This window comes from Kogia breviceps, chromosome 19, assembly GCF_026419965.1.
Source record: "Kogia breviceps isolate mKogBre1 chromosome 19, mKogBre1 haplotype 1, whole genome shotgun sequence".
Lineage (NCBI taxonomy): Eukaryota > Metazoa > Chordata > Mammalia > Artiodactyla > Physeteridae > Kogia > Kogia breviceps.
In genome coordinates this window covers 56,661,078-56,680,456 of record NC_081328.1, presented here as the reverse complement: position 1 = coordinate 56,680,456, position 19,379 = coordinate 56,661,078, and the positions used below count along the sequence as shown (strand labels likewise).

At 48.5% G+C, this 19,379-nt stretch overlaps 1 protein-coding gene across 13 annotated transcripts in view; it reads left to right on the top strand.

The window, feature by feature from the left end:
- Positions 1-19,379, top strand: part of CEP112 (centrosomal protein 112) — a 448,869-nt gene that overhangs the window by 381,607 nt on the left and 47,883 nt on the right. For 12 of the 13 annotated variants that reach the window (XM_067020489.1, XM_067020491.1, XM_067020498.1 and 9 more), the window contains 3 exons: positions 11,478-11,579; positions 15,202-15,266; positions 16,556-16,744. In XM_067020489.1, coding sequence (XP_066876590.1) covers positions 11,478-11,579; positions 15,202-15,266; positions 16,556-16,559 — 171 coding nt within the window. In that variant the 3' untranslated portion in view covers positions 16,560-16,744. Of the gene's footprint in view, positions 1-11,477; positions 11,580-15,201; positions 15,267-16,555; positions 16,745-19,379 lie in introns of those variants that run through there. The other variant, XR_010838020.1, reaches the window with a different exon arrangement.

Here is a 19,379-nt window from a genome sequence, read left to right as displayed (position 1 = left end):
GTTTTTTAAAGATACTTTAATTTAATGGGACTCTTTCTAACAGAAATTTTACTTTCACATCTGTCCAAGTGAACCAAGCCAAGTTCATATTCATCACTGATTTATCTGATTTGTAAAAATAGAAACCCCAGCCTCTTTTTCTGCTTTTGGCCACACGGCATGGCATGCGGGATCTTAGTTCCCCAAGCAAGAATTGAACCCGTGCCCTCGACAGTGAAAGAGCTGAGTCCTAACCACTGGACCTCCAGGGAAGTCCCTGAAACGCCAGCCTCTCTTGAAAGCCTGAAAGTGGACCGCTCTCCGGCCCGCCATTTCCCCATCTCACCTAGCACAGGTGTGGTTCTGGTCATGTGAGCCCAGACATATGTCTTCGGGTATGTTCTGCTTCCTGTGAACTCCAGCCTGCATGAGAGGCTCGCAAAGATGCCTTTGTGTTGGCAAAAAAAAAAAAAATCCATATAATACTTTCAAACTTCAGATAAATAATGTAATCTTATTTTTATAATCTCCAGTAAAACATAGCACCTACCCTCAGGGATTATTATTATTATTATTGCAATCAATAATTGCAATTTATGTGACGATGAAGTAAAAGAGGCGCTGGGGTACGGAAGACCTCGCCGTGGGTATCGGCCCGGCTGCTAATCAATTAGCTGTAGGTAGAACAGAAGCCCCTCTAGGCCTGTTTCTCCATAGACATAAGAAGCCATAAATGGACCACGTGGAGCTGACTGGTAGGGAGATTAAATAGAATACGATGCCCTACGCAGAAGAGCACGAGGTGGCACCTGATACGGAGGACACACTTGGCGAAGGTCAGTCGTTGACGGTGACGGTGACAGTCACAGCTGTTAGACGCATGGGTTTGAGGCATCTTAGAGGGGGGAGTGCTTACCGTGACCGCAGGGCTGAGGACGGGGTCCCAGAGCAGGTCCTGTGAGCGCGTCGGGGCGCGGAAGGGGCACAGGACAGCGCGTGCAAAGGGAGGCACGCGGCGCAAAGCGCGTGGGCTTCTGGGGACAGACGTCCTGGGAAGTCAGGCTCAGGTCAGCTTGAGAAGGTCCTTGGATGAGCCGTGCTGGGGACGTTGTCCTTCGGCTACAGCTAAAAAAATCCGGGAAGTACTTCTGTGAAGGGGAGGGAGGGCTGGGCGGGCGGGCCCGCCGCTCCGGGAAATGGGCCACCCGGAAGCAGGGCGGCCGCGGGAGGGCCCCGTCCTGCAGTAGCGGTCAAGGTGCAGCGGCCTCCGGTCAGAGAGCTGGAGCTTCCCCATCACCCACCGGCCGGGCCCGGACCCCACGCCCTCCACCCGCAGCAGACAGCGCCACCTCGGCTTCCCACGCCCCCTCCGCCAGCAGCTCCTGTGTCCCTTTCGTCCGCCTGGAAGGCATCCGGCTCGGATAACATCACCTCTGCCGAGACTCCCGTCCCCGCTTCGAGGTGACCAGCCTCCCCGCTCCTGTCCGCCTCCCGGTCCCCGCGCTCCCCGCGCCGAGCCGCACCGGGTCTCCAGCCGTCACGCTGGCTGCACACAGACCCTGACGCCACTGCTCGGAAAGCCCACGCGGCATCTCGATGACTCCACGTGCCCTCACTTTTCATTGAACGACGGCTCCTCGTACGTCCGCCGCGTACAGGCGAACACTCGGTGTTCGGAAGCTTTCTGCTCCGGGGCTCTGGGGTCCCGGCCCCATCAGCGGGGAGGCGCGGGGACTCGTGCACAAAAGCCGCGCGTCCTGCTCTCCGGAGCCGCCTGCGCGCGTCCCGGGCGCTCCGTGGGCCGGTGACCGCCTCTGTGTTCTGCTTTGTGTTTCGCGCAGAACGCCGTATCCGGCAGGACAGGCCTCCTTAAACGGAGCAGGTCCTTGGTGCTTTGAGGGAGAGATTTAATTTATTTATAATTGTCAAGAGTTTAAAAGTGCAGAGAAGAAAGAGCAGCCATGGCTTTGCCTATTTTGAAAGATGCCCTCAAACCACTTCAAAAACCTCTGAGTAAATCAGGTGTTTTGCACGATACCTATAACTGAAGGTTAGAGCTGGGCACTTCTAGTGTAATTTTTGCTTTAAAAATAGGAAACAACGTGTTTAGCACCAATTGCCTCTTGAACTCTGTTTGTAGCATTGCTGCTCACCAACATCTCTGATGACTGACAGGCTAGCTGGACGGCCCTGTTTTGTGCGAGGTGACGGCATGCCAGGCAGGTGACAGGTGGCCTTGGCCTCCCGGCAGCATCTGACAGCTGGCTGCCCCCCCGCCTCACTTGCACCCACCTCTCTGGCCATCCTGATCCTACATGTTGGCGCCTCCTGTGCATAAGTCTTGGCTCCTGGCAGATTGCTGGTCTCTCTCCCCCTGCACGGAGCCCCCTTTCCCCGGCTTCTGCGTCCTCCTCTGGCTCGTGGTCCTCGGGTGTCCAGGCCCGGCTTCCTCATCAGCTATGCTTGTGCCTACCTCCCGGGCACCTGAAACCCAGTACATGCCAACCCAAACCAGGCCTTCTCTCGCCCCATTCTGTCTCTACAGTGACCTCACTCTTCTCGGCACACGACGGAGACGTAAATTCTCATTCGACTCACCTCTTGCTTTTATTTTTCACAAGCCACTCAGTTGTCAGCTTCTGTGATATGAGGTTCCCATAGCCGTCACCCTAGAACAAGAACTTCTCCTGATCTCTCCACCACTGCTGTCCCCTGAGTCCCAGGCCACCTCCCCTACTGAGTTTCCTTACAGTATTTCCAGATAATTCGTCCTCCCAGGAACGAGGAGATGGCAGTTTCCATCCTGCTTCTCGCTGTGAGCCTGTGTCCGCATCTATGAGGCGGGTAGGCTAGTACCTCTCTCCTGAGTCTACGTAAGGGTTAAACACACCTTCACGATGTGCGGGAGGCGGCCTCTGAGACCCTCTCAGTACAGTGCCTGCCGCCTGTCGGACGTTCATAGGTGGCGGTTTCCCTTGTACCTTCTGTATTGTCGACGCCCTTAAATCTAAACTTGACAGCCTGACTTTGACCGCGCACCGTGATTTCAAGGTCCCGCCCCCCTATTCGAACGTATCTTTGTCCGGACAGTATTACTGAGCACATATACCCTGTACCAAGCGTTCCAACCTCGCTTCAAGGTACAAAGAGGAAACATCCAGCGGGCCCCAGACCCGCGTCCGCCTTACTGAATACCAGTCTCGCTCCATAGGTCTTCCTGGCCTTTTATTCCCAAAGGCGGTGTCTTCCCCCCGCCCTGGGCTGGGGTTTTGCCCCTCCGTCAATGGACACCCCTTTCCGGGAAGGGCCGATCGACTCTCCCACTGGGAGGAAATCCAGACGGTAAACAAAAGGGAAACGCGCGTGTCTTCCCGCGGGCGTTTTCTCCAGACCCTTTCAGGGACGTGCCTTTTGACGGGAAGCCGACAGGTGGCCGTCCTCTGACGCGCGAGTGGCCCTCCACGTGCCCACGCGCCTCGCCGCGTGCCGCGTGGACTGCCCCGTCAGCCCTGCTCCCCCCCTGCCTGGAGGACACCTGCTCAGATCATTACCCTTTAAGTCTTCCAGTCATTCGCCTTTCTCGGAAGTCAGGGAGTGTTCACGGTCTATATCAACCCAAGTGAAGTTAAGAAAAATGTTAGGAAGGAAAACATTAGACGTAGAAACCAAAAGGTACATTCTAGTGAGAGAGGAGCTGCCATTTAATTTCAGGGGAAAAAAAAAAAAAAGGAGAGAAGCATAAGTCATTTCACGTCCCAACCCAGTAAAACAACTGATAGCAAGTGAGGGGAAGAGACGGAGAGGAGAGCCGGGGCGCGGCCGAAACGGGCTCCCCTCCTTCGGCTGAATCTCTGAGGTCACTTTTGATCCTGGCAGCCCTGTAGGTGCTCTGGACCTTCTGAAGGTCCTGTCATCTTAAGACAGAGACTGACTTAACACCCACAGTTGTGTGCGCGGAGGTTTTGATTCATTCATTCACTCAGCAGATATTAAGGAGGCGCTGCCATAGGCCAGGCAGTGAGCTGAACGCCCGAGCTGGAGAAGTCAGCCAGACGGACACCGTCCCCGACCTGCAGCGTCACAGTCTAGGGCAGGGGTCGGCCTGCTTTCTATAAAAAGCTAGGCAGAAAAGGTTTCAGGCTCTGTGGGCCATAGGGTCTCTGTGAAGAGCCCTCAGCGAGGTCATGGCAAAGTAGCCATCGATAATACGCAAACAAACGTGCATGGCTGCGTTCCAGTAAAACTTCATTCACCAAAAATAGGTGGTGGGCCAGATCTGGTCTGCAGTCCAAAATTTGCTGACCCCTGGTTGAACAGATGCAACACATAAATGCAGGTTAATATTTTGCGTGTCCTGCCTTGTTTCAATAGGAATGTTTTGGTTGCAGGTGACAGAAAAGGCAGAAAAGTCCAAGGATAGGCTGACTCCTGATCAAGGGCCGGTTTCAGTCTCTCCCGGTCTCAGCTCTTCCTCCTCTGGGCTGGCTCCACTCTGTCACCTCTAGCTCCCGGGCAGCAAGATGGCTTGTCACACCCGAGTGACATCCGCCCGTGAAGTCCAGCGGGGAATGCAAGGCACTGTTGGCACTGCGTTCCGTACCCCCAGCGCCGCCCTCCCTAGACCCCGCCTCCGCCCACCTCCTCCCGGGCGTTCCGACCCTTCCGAAGCCCAGCGTCTTGTGATGCTCTCTACTGACCCCCGCGCACCCTCCCTCAGAGTGTGGACTGGGCTCCAAAATTCTCTCTTGTTATGTCGCCCTCCCCACCAGTCAAACTCCGTGTTCTTTCTGGCCTTCAACTCAGCCATAGAAGGACGGGGTTCTGAATTAACTAACCCACAGTGAAGAGGGGCATCTGGTGATGTCCCTTAACCCTCCCACAGATTTCTGCTTGGGAGGGATCCAGGCTGGGTGGGTGGTCTTGAGCTGGGACCCCTCCCTGAGATCATTGATCCGGGAGCACCGGTCCCATACCTGCGGCGAGGGTCTGAGAAAACCCGTGGACGCCCCAGTCGTTGTTGGTGGCTTGGCTGAATAATATGGCTCAAAAGCAGATCAGTAGTGTTTCCAAATGTATGTCGATTATTTCGATTATACAGTGAAGATTCATTTGCAATCGATGCTGAATTTATCGAAGCTTTTTGTCGTGATGTCCTTTCTCAGGCAGCAGATACTAGAAAATATAAAAAGAGGTTTAAATGGAATCCTCAGGCTAATCACGAATACATGCAAATAATTAGCAAAAAGTCTAAAAGATTGGCTAAATGAAATATATACTTAAATTTAATTCACGACATATATACATAATAATATAATGAAATACGTTACATATGTATAATCTCCGTTATATGCTGTAGTAATGTTTATTGAACATTGACTAAGTGCCATTCTTGTAAAAATTATACATGTATTAAATCATCTAGTCCTGATGATAGCCTTGAGAAGTTTTAATTCCCATTTTCCTGACAAGGAAACAGAAGCAGCACAGAGAAGTTAACCTGCCCAGGGCACACAGTTTAGAGGCACAGCCCAGATTCAGCCCCCGACGTTTCTCTTCCAGAGGCTGGGCTCTTAACCCCTATGCTTTACTGCACTGAGTTAAAGGCAGGTTGCCACCGGTCTGCCCTTGTACAGGAAGGCTCTACTGGGTCATGTTATGGGGCACCCCTGTGCTTCAGACTCTCAGCGGTGATCGGTAAAATACAAATAAAGTAAAAGGTGTATTTGGTGTCAAAAGCATGATGAGCGTCGGTGCGGCTATAGAGGCGGCTCGGACCCCAGAGCGGTGGGTGAAGCTGAAGCCTCAAGGACGGGCTCCCAAGCCCGACGGCGGGCAGAGGCAGCTGGGAGGAAAGGCCCAGGGACGGAGATGCAGAAAGGGCTCTTGCTGGGCGAGTGACGAGAGACTGGGTCGCAGCTGGAAAGCCAGGCTGGTGTGGAGACTGGACTTCCGTTGCCTGCCCGTAACCAGGGCCATGGCTTCTCCAAGGCTGGAAGGCAGCGGCCCAGACATAGCCACCTCGCGGTCTTGGGAAGCTGCCCCGGCTGGGTGCCTGGACCCAGGTGGAGGCGGTGGCACGCCCCCCCATGGGACAGGAAGGAACAGTCCGAGGAGCATGAGAAAGGGCCCGGCGAGCACAGGCATCCGGGCACTTGGTGAATAACCGCGAAGCAGGCTAAGCTGTCTGCTGTTGCAGACGTGGGGAGGACTCTCTGCGGGAGACCGCGGGGTGAGAGACGTTGAAGGGCCAACTGGGCGGGACCTTGTTGGCCACGTAAAGGATTTTGATGTTCACTTTAAAGATTGAGCAAATTTGACTCGAAAAGCAAAACCAACACCCGGGCATTGCAGTAGTTGGAGGCAGACGGAGGCGCTGTGGACGGGGACGGGCCAGTGGAGAGGCAGCTGGGAGGCGACACCAACTCGAAGAGCTCTTGCAGTACCGTGGCGCTCTGCCGACCTGACCCCGCGGGGCTCGGTCGGAACGCGCCTTGTAAAGTAACGCTGGGCACAGTCACTGTGCTGACCCTGCCGAGACGCGGGAAAACCCGCAGGATGTCCCAGTGGCGACTCAGCAACTGGCCTCCCCGCGGCTCAGCTCTTGGAAAGTGAGTCTGGTATTGGCTGCGTTGGCACCTGTGATAAAATAGCGTGCGTTTGAGACCCCGTCCCTACGTTGTTTGTACAAAGCCACTCACTTCCGTCTCGTTGTTTTTACGATAGGAGGTTGACGTATCTGCTGTAGTTTGGACGTCCTGACGTGACTGATTGGTCTAGTGCCACCAGACATGTGTTACTTCTCCCTTCCATATTTTTAATGAAATTATAGAGTTCCAAGGTTCAATCTTTTTCTCAACATCACTTTGAATTTTTCTCTGCAGACACCCTCTTGGCTCAACTCCACTTCATACACTCTTCTTTATGCGTATGAGTATTTGTCTGATTATACAGGATGTGAGCTTTACTCCATTTTGATGCAGGCTATACGTACACCGTTTCCACTCGGCTTACGTTACAGGAGCGTCACTGTTTGTCATGATGTCCTGAGTTTCCTAATCTTCCTTTCCTAAAGGAAAGAAGATGGAAATGGAGAGAGAAGTAACCATTGTGGAGAGAGGGAAGCTGTGTCTATTGGGTGGGATGCTGGAGGGATGAGGAAGAGTGGTGGGAAGGGTGAGGTGGGATGGAAATTCCTTCCGAGGAGTACTCAGGCGAGAGCGATCTTTGAGTTCTTCCGCATTTCATAAACATCATTCACTAATACAATTGGACACTGTATGTGAATAAGAGTTAATATTCAAATCTAATAGTAAAATAGATTTACATGTAAACAATTTTGACCTCCCTTAGTTTGTATGCCCATCAAACCCTTTGCTTAGATCAATTCAACTTCCCCTCGTTTCTTGCCAGGTTAACGGCAAGAAGGGGGAAGGCAGGGAGGAGGGAGAGGAGCACGGTGAGCAGTTTGCAGTTCATAGTCTGCACTTAGTCTGTAGACAAATGTCATCATCCCCTCGTTATTTCCCCTCAAACACATCCTGGGACGGAGGTGGGGACAGAAAGATAGTAGCAGGAGTCAAAAGTGATATACAGGACTATAAGCTAATTCTTTGCTTCCTCTTTCTCCTTTTGCTGTGGAACAAACTTAGATATATCCTTCACTGGTCAGACTTTAAAATGTGTGCTTATGTGGGGAATTTGCGGAACTCTTGTTTTAGGTCAGTATGTGTACTGCATTTGTACAGGTGTTTAAAAATCAGTCTTATCATAAATGCTTGGTAAATTAAAATCTTTAACCAATGGGAAAGTATAGGGAAACCATACCATATTGGAACCAATTGTTGTTGGCACTGTTGTTATTGTTGTCATTAAAAAAAACAAAAAAACAAAAAAGCTAGAGCAAAGACCAGCTGGGTGTCTGGAAGGATGTCCCCTGGCTCCTGTCGCGCTAGGGAGAGCACACCTGTGCAGTGGGTGAGACCGCTCTAGCTGGCGGTGTCTGTGAAGGAGACCCGTCAGCATGTGGGAAGACTGTGCGAGAGACTGCAGAGCACGGTGGCCAAGAATATGTGCTGGGGGGTCAGACTGCTTGAGTTCAAGTTTGTGCTTACCTCGTTGGGTTGTCAGAGGGATTAAACACTTCTTAAACTACTCAGGATTGTAACCGGCACATAGAAAGTACTCAATAAACGTTTGCTGGTAGTAACGTCATTAACCTCATAAGTAGAGTAAAACGGATTGGTTAAAGTTTTCCATGACTTTATCAAAGTCATAGGCGTCTGGTTGGTATAATGATGACTGAATTCAGGATTTGGGTTTAAGGATTCAGGGTAGTAATATTTTCCTGGGTGATAGTCTCACCCACAGGGGAGGTAATGTCGGATTTCCCAAGGGCCCATTTTTAAGTTCACTCAGATTCACCAAAACCATAAAAACAAAGAAGAAAGGGATAGACAGAAAGTAGAAATGGCAAGATCCTCAATAAAAGTTGGGGAATATAGCGTACTGAATTTTAAAAGTGGTGGAAGGGATCAGTGGTGATCAATGAATGACCTTGCTCACGCACAATTTTCTGCTGTCTACGACTTGCCTCCAGTAGAGGGAGACCATCAGGTGTGGAAAGTGAAGTGGGAAAAAAAGAGAGTCCAGAGCAGCTCTGAGCATTAACTAAAGGACTTCAGTACTTGGCCCTGACCTCCAAAGTAGCTGAAAACTAAGAGCAGGTGGGCCCCAAGAACAAACGAAATCATAGGTTTGGTCAAAGGGTGTTGATGACAACAAAACTGAACCATAGCTGTGGCCTCTGCCCCAGCTCACTCCCTACCTCAGCATTCAGAACATTGCTGGTTCCATTCAAAAATGAAATTTTAATTTTTTTTAAGAAAAAGGAACTAGGTTAAGAGCCTTGCTAGATTAAGAGAGAGAGAAAGAAGGAGTGGAAGCAAAAAGCAAATTAGAACATAGATCAAATGGGAAATTACCCAAGAAGTAAGGAGAAGGTTCAGACAAATTACAGTTCTTTGAAACCAAAACAGTTCTTCATAATGTCAAAGCATTTACAAAACACATTGACATATCTCTCTGTCAAGGAAAAAGGTGGGGAAAGAGAGAAGAAGAAGAAAAGAGACGTGTTTAAAGATGATATAATTCAACAAAGATGAGAAGTGATTTCTCAGAGTTTAGGAAAAAAGGTAGTCAAAATCACGGGATTACAGAGATGGAAACCATATTAGAAGAAACAAAAAATGGGAAAATCATAACTGAAAACATTAAAGGAAATATGGTGATCACACAAAATAAAATGAAAACATAAAACAGATATAAATCGATAAGAAAGTAAAATAATAGAGAAAATTGTAAATATGGAAGATTGTCAAAGAAGAGCCAACACATGCAAAATCTCTGTTCCTGAAGAAGAGAACAAATAGAAAAAAAATCATATATCACATGAATATATGTAACTATTGATATAATAGAAAACAACTCTAACAGAAGAAGCTTTTCTTCAAAGAATTGAATATAAAGATAGAAAGAGGGACTTCCCTCGTGGCACAGTGGTTAAGATTCCATGCTCCCAATGCAGGGGGCCTGGGTTCGATCCCTTGTCAGGGAGCTAGATCCCACATGCATGCCGCAACTAAGGAGCCCACCTGCCACAACTAAGGAGCCCTCCCTGCCGCAACTAAGACCCACCACAACCAAATAAATAAATAAATATTTTTTTAAAAAGATAGAAAGAGCACACACATTGTCTCAGTAAAATTGATATAGAATCATTAATACCAAAACATATCCCAGTGAAGTTACCTAATCCAGGGAAAAATAAAATCATATGGACAGCCAAGCAGAGAAAGAAAGTCACATTCAACATGGAAAAATAATTAGCCTAACTTCAGACTTCACTATAGCAATGCCAAAAGACATTGAGAAAACATCTCCAAAGTTCTGAGAGAAAGAATGTGGGACAGAAACATTTTTATACCCAGACAAGTTATATTTCAAATGGACAGGCAGAGGGCAGACATTCTAAATAAACAGGGATACAAAAAATGGAGCAAACATGAGTCCTTTTTAAGAGTAGTAGCTCAGAATTTCAGAGCCAGTGATGACTGATAGAAAAAAAATAGTCAATATATAGTAGCCTGTGAGCCCTTGATGAAGGTTGACCCTAAAGTCTGATTTATAAATCATGTGTTTTACTTTGTGTTTGCCTTTCATTTGAGTCAACTGACAGATGTTACTATTGGACTTACGTCCAAGAAGATAAAATGGGAAAAATCAAATATTTCATCAGTGGGAGAGGTCACTTTTCATCATTTTTGTTTACCCTTTAGGTATAAATCACAAGTTTGTAACATACCTCAAAAAATACTTTGCCAAAAATTTAAAAATTGTGTTCTATTCTAGAACATTTGCCATGGGATTTTAGTAGGTAATAAAATAAACTATTAGAGCACATTTCTCCCTTAATTTAGTTTAGTATAAGAAAATTTGGGAATTAAAGGCTAGTAATTTTAAATTATCCTCATTAAATCCATAGACTTGTCTAACTGAACTCAGCTGCACATATTTTCATAGTCTATTACCTTATTTCCAGGTGTGTCCAATGAATCATTTGTGGGATACACTGCAGTTCAGCTTTAATATTTAGTTAAGTCCCACACAGCACATGCAACACAGGTCTGAATTCCATAGCATCTCAGATTAGGAGAAAGAGAAATAAAGAAACAGAGCTGGAGAAAGGCACCAAGACAGACACGCTCACATTCACGCTCACCCTCAAACACACCTCCTCACCCTGCTGAAGCATATTCTTCCAAAGACTTTTCTTCCACCTTCCTTACCTGTTTGTAGTTTGATGAGCCACCAACTTTTCCGTGACCAGCCCAGTGGCCATCAGTTAGTTGAGCAAGACCTGGCTGCATTCCAGAGGCAGAGGGAAACTCATGAATCAGAGATGCTCGTGATGACAGGGGCCCTCTGGTTACCTGTATGGGGAGGCCTGGAGACACAGCTGTGCAGATTTTCCTTCACTCGCATCTTCGTGATCACATGATGACATCAAGCACCCAGGTACCTAGACAGTTAGGGGGAGTGTCTTAGCCAGACAGATGATATACCATGAATTGTCCTCACACGCAGCTTAGTATCATCACAATCCACACCCTGATCAAGGAGAGGATGTACGATTAGCATCATGTGTGCATCGTGAGTGGAGAAGAGAGGACAGGTATTTTCCTTATCCAATGCCAAAAACTGTGTCAACGAGGGTTTTAAAGAAATAAAGTGCCGTCACAGGGACTCTCTCTCCCAGATTGACAAGGACAGAATATACCTTTTTCAGTTTGTGTTTCCCCTTATTTCATCTCAGTTGTCTGGCTTCTGACCACAGGTAACAAACTTACCTTTGTAATGAATGGACATTATTCTGGGATTTCTTAAATTCAAAACAATCATTTCTGTGGTAAAAAAGATACGCTTTTTTTTTTTCTCTTTAGATAACTTACATACGACAAGAATATGAAACAAAATTTAAAGGGTTGATGCCAGCATCTCTAAGACAAGAACTTGAAGACACTATCTCCTCCCTAAGGTCACAGGTAATTTCTAGAATCAAGGAATTTTCCAAGGGTTTAGATCAGCCGTCCCCAACCTTTTTGGCACCAGGGACTGGTTTCATGGGAGACAGTTTTTGCACGGCCGGGGGGCGGGATGGTTCAGGTGATAATGTGAATGATGGGAGAGAGGGGGGAGCGGGGGATGCAGCTTCGCTCGCTTGCTGGCTGCTCGCCTCCAGCTGTGTGGCCAGGTTCCTAACAGGCAGTGGACCAGTACCAGTCCATGGTCCGGGAGGCCGGGGACCCCTGGTTTGGATGCTGTGCATATCTTATTTAATGTTTGTTTCTGAACTGATGCCAGAAATCCGTGTGATGTCACATAATAACTGAGTGCCCAGGATGAATTGTTTTTTGTTTTGTGGGGTTTTTTAGAATTTTTTCTTACTAGCTTAAGAACTCTTTGTCTCGATAAGATTTTCTTAAAAGCATCCTTGAAATTGAAAAGCTCAGTTATGGTTACTTTTATTTACAGTCTGCATTCCAACACAGACTCACCCTTTTATTCTTGGTTCCAGGCCCAAAATGCCATCAGTTAGCACATTGCTAACTCCTTATCATGTGAAAGTGCAGAAAAATAAAAAACATGGCTAAATTAGAAGCATTTTTATTCTGGTGTATTTTATATGATTGTCAGAGATAATAAGATGTATTTTAGGATCGAGGCAGGATAATGACATGGTATTCAAACAATTCAGTTAAATATTGATATTTCTGCTGAAATGTGTAGTTCTTGGTACAGTAGTTTATGAGAGATAAAATTGACTTCAATTTAGATATTAATTAAAAACTTCCTACATAAGTTTTCTCTAAAACAAGTTTTATATATTGCTGTAAATATTTTATACAGCATTAGTTTTATAGATTCCTGGTTTTTGTTTTGTTTTATTTATTTTTTTTTTTTTGGTTTGCGGTACGCGGGCCTCTCACTGCTGTGGCCTCTCCCGTTGCGGAGCACAGGCTCCGGACGTGCAGGCCCAGGGGCCATGGCTCACGGGCCCAGCCGCTGTGCAGCACGTGGGATCCTCCCGGACCGGGGCACGAACCCGCGCCCCCCGCATCGGCAGGCGGACTCTCAACCACTGCGCCACCAGGGAAGCCCAGATTCCTGTTTTTTTAAAAAAACGAATGTTTCAACTCAACATGAGAAGAAGTTCACATATTCCCATTTCTATTACACTTAGAAATTTAAAACCTACTTTTTTCCTGGAAAAGCTCTGCAAGGGAAAGATTTCTTTTCTCTCTGTGCCAAGAACCGTGCCTTTCACAGAGTAGGTGCTCAATAAATTTATTTGCGAATGAAACAAATGCTGTAGTTTAATGAAATTCACGTTAGCTATTTATAATGTGTAGGACAGATACGTGGAGATGTTAGCTGTGCCTCTTCTGTTCCCCTCGGCAAAAATCTCTTATCTGAAAATGAAGAGTTCATCACAATCAACCCTTACGCTACTGTTAGCTATCGCTTCTGTAGGCTAAGAAGTTTGGCTGTGCTCACTGCTCCCTATAAAAATAAGTATGACGGGAGGGTGTTAACTTACAAAGGGTTAGGGCGTCTTTATTGGCGCGGAAGGCTCTCCTCGAGATGTGGCTTTTTTACCCACGTTCACCTTGTAGGAGGGCTTCGTTCGGGTCACCTGTGTAGGACCCAGCACCTTCAGAGGAGGTATTTTTGAGAAAAAAAGAAAGAAAAGAAAGAGAAATCTGATATCCACCTGCAGGGCTTCCGTTACCATTCATATCATTTCACTGTAATGAAAGCCACTCGGCCTCCTAAAACTGGATGTTGACCCAGAAAGAGAGCGCCGCCAGCTGCGTGAGGCCTCAGAATCGGCAGCTGTGCGGAGGAGGTGCGGACCACAGAGCGAGCGGATTTAGTGTGAGAGCACAGGTGCCTGTGTTTGGGGAAATTGTTGGAATTCCAGCGGCAAACGCGGTGGAGGCGGGGAAGTGGGGTCAGCGCGGTCCTTGCATCTGTGAGCGTTGTCACTGGTCCTGTGGGCCGCTGGATTAATGGGATAAAATTCAGACCCGGGTGATGTGACGAGTCAGAAGTGCAGTGGGGCCGCTTTGATATGTACCCGTTTAGAAAAGCCGTGCCCGGGGAGGTCAGCTCGGAGCTCTTTGACCTCCTAGAGGGGTGGGATGGGGAGGGTGGAGGGGGACGCGAGACGGAGGGGCTGTGGGGATGTATGGATACGTAGAGCCGATTCACTTCGTTATACAGCAGCAACTAACACGACACCGTAAAGCAATTAGACTCCGATAAAGATGTTTAAAAAAAAAAAAAAGCCGCGCTCCCTCTCTCCAAGCACAGTCTCTACTCTGCCAGCTGTCCTGTCTTGCATAACCATGTTTCAGAATCCACCGTTGCCATGGTTTCAGTTCAGACCAAAGAGACAAGAGTAAAGCTCCAAAGTGATCAAATGCCACTGACTCCTGATCGTGTGAAGCCATAGTGTAAGTTATCCGGAAACCACTTCCAGTGGGTTGTGTGAAGCGCTGTTGGATTTATGCCTGATACAGGCCTCTTTAATAGTATAGAAATTTATGCTTCAGCATAATCCGACCATGCTGTGAAGGTCTCACTGAAGAGACTATACTCGACAGCTCGGTCCCCCCACCCCTAGCCCCTCAGGGGCAGGGACCACACGGTGGCACCCCCCAGGATCTCTGGACTAGGCAGTTCCTGTTACTCATTTCCCGTCATCCTCATGACCTTGGGAACCGGCCGTCGTTCACCCCATCGCACAGATAAGGCATCAAGAGAACAAGGAGCTTTCCTAGCGCTATGGAGGCCAAGTCAGGAGCCGAGCGCGAGTTGGCCTAACTCCAGACGAAGGGCAGGCTCTTTCCACGACAAAATACTGCCTCTCCAACCTCAGGGAGTCCCCAGGGTAGATTAAGGTTTCTAGTAGGCAGTAATTTTGTTTCCACTCACTCATTCATTCCTGAAACGGCCAGGGGGTGCCAGCTCCCTGTCCAACCCTGAAACAGAAACTGGGGTTACGGAGTCGCTCCAACATTATCCCTGGCCCAGGAGAGCTCTCAGGTGTGAGGGAGAGACGTGAAGACAGACCACCGGGGGCGGTTGGAAAAGTGCTCATAACGGAACAGGAGGATACAGAGGAGGGGTCCGCTGGCCGCCTGGGGCAGGGGGTGGTGAGGGGCAGGGCTGGCAGGAGAATTCAGGAGCAGAGGTGACCTTGAACCCAACAGTGGACGGTGAATAGGAGGTAGCTAGCCAAGCATTCCCGAGCAGACGATGGCAGGTGGCCTGTGTCACAGGGCCGCAGAGTAGGAAGGATGCGAGCTGGAAGGTGGTGATGGTGGGAGAGAGGAGGTGAAGCGCCCAGGTGGGCCAGGGCCAGGTCCACACAGCCCTGCGGTGCGGGGTTTGAACTCGGTTCTGCAGCCTCTGATGGAGTGCCAGTGGGGATGGGATGGGATCAAAGACAAAACCACAGCATTAGCATCCAACCGATCCTCTGCATTTTATCTAGAGAGTTGTCTGAATTTAAATAAAATCCGACCAGACACTGGGTATCTGCACAGTGTCGCCCTGTAAGCCACCTTCACCTCTTCTCACACGAGGTCTCTTTTCTAGGTTAACTTTCTGCAAAAGAGGGCATCCATCCTTCAAGAGGAGCTGATGGCCTACCAGTGCAGAAGGTACAGTCGTGGCCAGAATGTCTCCCGAGTAGTTTGTACGGTCTGCACCTGTGGGTCTCCTGGTTGGGTGTTAAAATCTTCATTAAAAATGCATTGGGGCTTCCCTGGTGGCGCAGTGGTTGAGAGCCTGCCTGCCTGCCGATGCAGGGGACACGGGTTCGAGCCCTGGTCCGGGAAGATCCCACGTGCCGCGGAGCGGCTGGGCCCGTGAGCCACAACTACCGAGCCTGCACGTCCGGAGCCTGTGCTCCGCAACGTGAGAGGCCACGATAGTGAGAGGCCCACGCACCGCGATGAAGCGTGGCCCCCGCTTGCTGCAACTAGAGAAAGCCCTCGCGCAGAAACGGAGACCCGACGCGGCCAAAAATAAATAAATAAATGTTTTAAAAATGCGTAAACATATCAGTTTTGAAAAAAAAAAGACTTACTTTCCGTAAAGAGCCTGTCTTGGAGAAGTTCCCCTCCTTGTCTTCACTGTGCTTCGACAGGACCATCCAAACGAGATGAGGGTCAGCCAGTGCCTGACAAGGCCGGGCGCGCCTGCAGAGTCACGACAGAACGTTGTCTTGAAGCCCAGTCGCAGGGTTGAGGAGGCGCTGTCTTCCTCTTAAGAGAGTGAGATGGCGCGGTCCTCAGTGCGGCCGCCCGCATCTCCAGAGCCCACATCCCCGGACGCTTGGCTCTGTAGCAGACGTTTACCAGCCCCAAATAGCAATAGATGAATGGCTCCGTGGTGTCCAAACCCTGTGCCCCCAGAGCGCACGTCTCGGGGACGCAGGGGACCGTTCCAGTCAAAGGCTCCCAGAGACGTCGCTGACATAGATCGCCTTTACCTGCTCCTCTTAGCACAGTGAAAGGCTGAACCATTTAGTTGGCACTGAATTAAAAGTAAAAAGTTTGGACACACACTACCATGTATAGAATAAACAACGAGGGCCCCAGGGGACTGTATTCAATATCTTGTAATAATCTACAGTGGAAAAGAATCGAAAAAATATGTACGTAGGTATATTTGAATCACTCTGCTGTACACCTGAAACTAACACAGTGTTGTTGAAAATCAGCTCTGCTTCAGCTTTAAAAGAGTAAAAACTTTGTGGCTCATTCCCTTTTCAAAAGATTCTTGGTATGGATAGGATTTGATCCCTTATGGGTGTAAATGATGAAATTTTGATATCAAATATACTTTTTAGCCTCTCTCCAGCTCCCCCTGAGTTAGAACATATTTTATTATGGACGTGCCCGTTAAACCTAGAGAAAGTTGTAACTTCGGGGTTTTTGATCCTCAGGTAACCACGTGATGACATACCTGAGTAACCCAGGAGAGTGGGCTGGATCTAACCATCTGGACAGAGCTTTGGATTTCTTCCCACAGGTTTGCAGATTTGGATGTTGTAAAGTGAACTGTGAGATCAATGGCATTTTTTAATACTTCAGTGTAATTAAGATCATAAAAACATGCATCACTCATACACTCACGGGGTGGTTTTATTTGTGTCCGCCTATGTTATTTTTTTTTAACATTCCTTTATTTCTGATTTCCATATCTATGTGCGTTTGAGTGTGTACTGAGAACTGCTTATACTGGGAAAAGAAAGGATTTCTTGCGATGCCTTGTTAATGCCTTTACATAGAATTTTACCAGTTGCGGCTGATCAAAATCACGTTTGTAGTATCATATCAACATTTTTAACGTTTACATTGTTTTCATGTTCGTGTTCATATATTATTAAAATATTACTTTGTACTTATCAGTTTTACTTCTACTTTTTAATTGCACCTCGTTTGCTAAAATAAATATGACATGGCAGTTTTTTCCCTAGAATATACTGACCATCTCAAATTGTGCTACGGGAAAAAATACCCATGTCATGTCAGAAATCAAATCCATAAGCAGTGCATTTATTTAGAATAAAAGTCACTGAGTCATCTGACATCAGTCCAAGTATTTGTCACGTTGGCTGTCAGTCTCATCTGGGACCAGAGGCAGGATCGGGTACGAATTTTATGTAGCAGCTCTGGTTTTATTGTTACTTGCTTGATCTCTGATTTTATGGTTGTGGTTTAATTATAATATCAATTGACGCTCCTTAAGGAAGCCTGAAAATGTCAAGATGTGTTGGGAGGACGCTCAGCACACCAGCAAGTGATGACAGAATGAGCTTTGCTCGGCCCTGTTCTCCTTGTGGAGAGAATTCGGTGTTGGCTCCCGAGGCTGGGTGTTTTAAGTCCCCACCCGAACGCCAGTAGGCAGTTGTGTGCTGGTTGGTCAACGCTGATTTGCCCGGGGAACTTTGAACCGCCCGGATGGTCGTGTTCTCTTGGCTGTGCTGTGGTGCGTGCCGCGGGCCCTTTGGCGGCTCTTGGAAGATCTGGAGCGGGCGCGGGGCTGTAATCATCCGGTTTGCCGTGAAAGGACAGGGCAGAACGTTGATTTCGTTTTTCAAATTCTTTTCCCTTTCCCACGCCCATCTTTGTTGTTTGCTGCCCGAGGATTAATTACCCTTTTTTGTGCTGTAACTGAGGCATATGGGGTGATAAGGAAGTAGCAGGTCTTGCAGCCACTTCCACGGCCAGGCCAGGGTCAGCAAGAACGCCTGCTCCTCAGTGAGAGGCCCCAGATTCTTGCACGGGATCATCTCGGCCCGGTCACCACGCTGCCTGCTCAGGTTCACCCGACACCTCCTCCAGGAATGTAAGTCTCTGTCCTCGGAAAGATCGGGTGGTTCTCGCATGTGAAATAAATGACAGCACCGGCTTAAAGACTGTTTGGAGAAAAAGCAAAATGGTATCAGAGGCTATTAAAACTACCTAACAAGGAAAGACAGTTGGTACTCAGACTGTGATTTAGCACTCGGTAGGGAAAGATTGCGACACCGTGATTAATTCTAAGTCCTTCTGTACAGACCATGGCAAACGGGTTGACGGTCAGCAGATTTCATTAGGGAGGTGGTTTAGCGGCTGGAAGTGAAAATACCTTGTGAGTCGCGTCGTGCGCTGCCATTGGGCTCCCCCTCGGGAACGTTTGTTCTCCGTGGGTAAGTAGGTGTTTTGGAAGGTTGGCTGCTAGTCTCTCTTTTCCTTATTTCAAGGGTTATGAAATTACAAACGTGGGTGGACCTCGCGCATCACCCAGATCCAGTTTCCCTTCTGAGGCGTGTCGTACAGGTCAGTTGGGTTGTGTGTGGGAGGGGTTAGGTGGCTGTGTTTTTGTAAACGCTCTCGATAAGGAAGAGAAAGAAAGCTTGCACTTGGCCTGTTGAAAATTCCTTACTGAGTTGAGTACTCGGTTTAAAAGTGGCTACCGGGAGAGAAAGCAAGTGCTTAGGAATAAATCATAAACAGTGTGCCTTATTATAAAATCATCTAAGATGTCATCCTCTCTTTTATCTGGTGGAAGATCAATTGCCCATCACAAGTACCCAACTCAGTAACATTGCCAGCAGTTATGGGCACTACAGCTGAGTCAAGCGCCTGTGCTTTTTACATCTCAACATGCCACGGTCGACAGGCGGTGGCCGGCAGAGCCGATCGGGAGGAAAGTTGTGGGGTCACGGCGCCCGCGGTGCGCACGTCTGCCCGGTGAGGGGTCAGGAGGAGCGCGGCTCACAGGGACGCTGGCACCAGCCATCGGCACGTGTCGGGGTTTCGTTCGATCCGCCGTTTCTGCGTCCCCCAACGGTGAGCCATTTCAGGGGTCTGACCTCCGGTTTGGCCACGTCCCCGCTCAACCGTCAGCTCTCCTCCGAGGGCAGCCACCCAGGGGCACGATGGAGAAAAAAGAGGACAGAGAGGGAGGGGAGGAGAAGGGGAGGACTTGCTTCCTAGTTCGTACAAAAGAGTTGACTGAGGCTCAAGGGAAATCGCTCGGATTCGAGCCTCATCCTGTAGTGTCGCAGACGCGCAGGGACTTCCTGGGAAACAGGCGCGTGGCTCTAGGCAGGCCGAGCAACCTCATTAAAGGCGTCGGCAGAGAAAGTGCAGAAAGAAGAAACTGGGAGTTTGAATGAACAATTAACAGCTTTCTTACTGAAGTGGCTGCCCGTCTGCGGAAGGCAGGGGTGTCTCAGCTTTCTTTCTAAGAGTAAAAAGGAAAGGTAAAACATCAAAAAT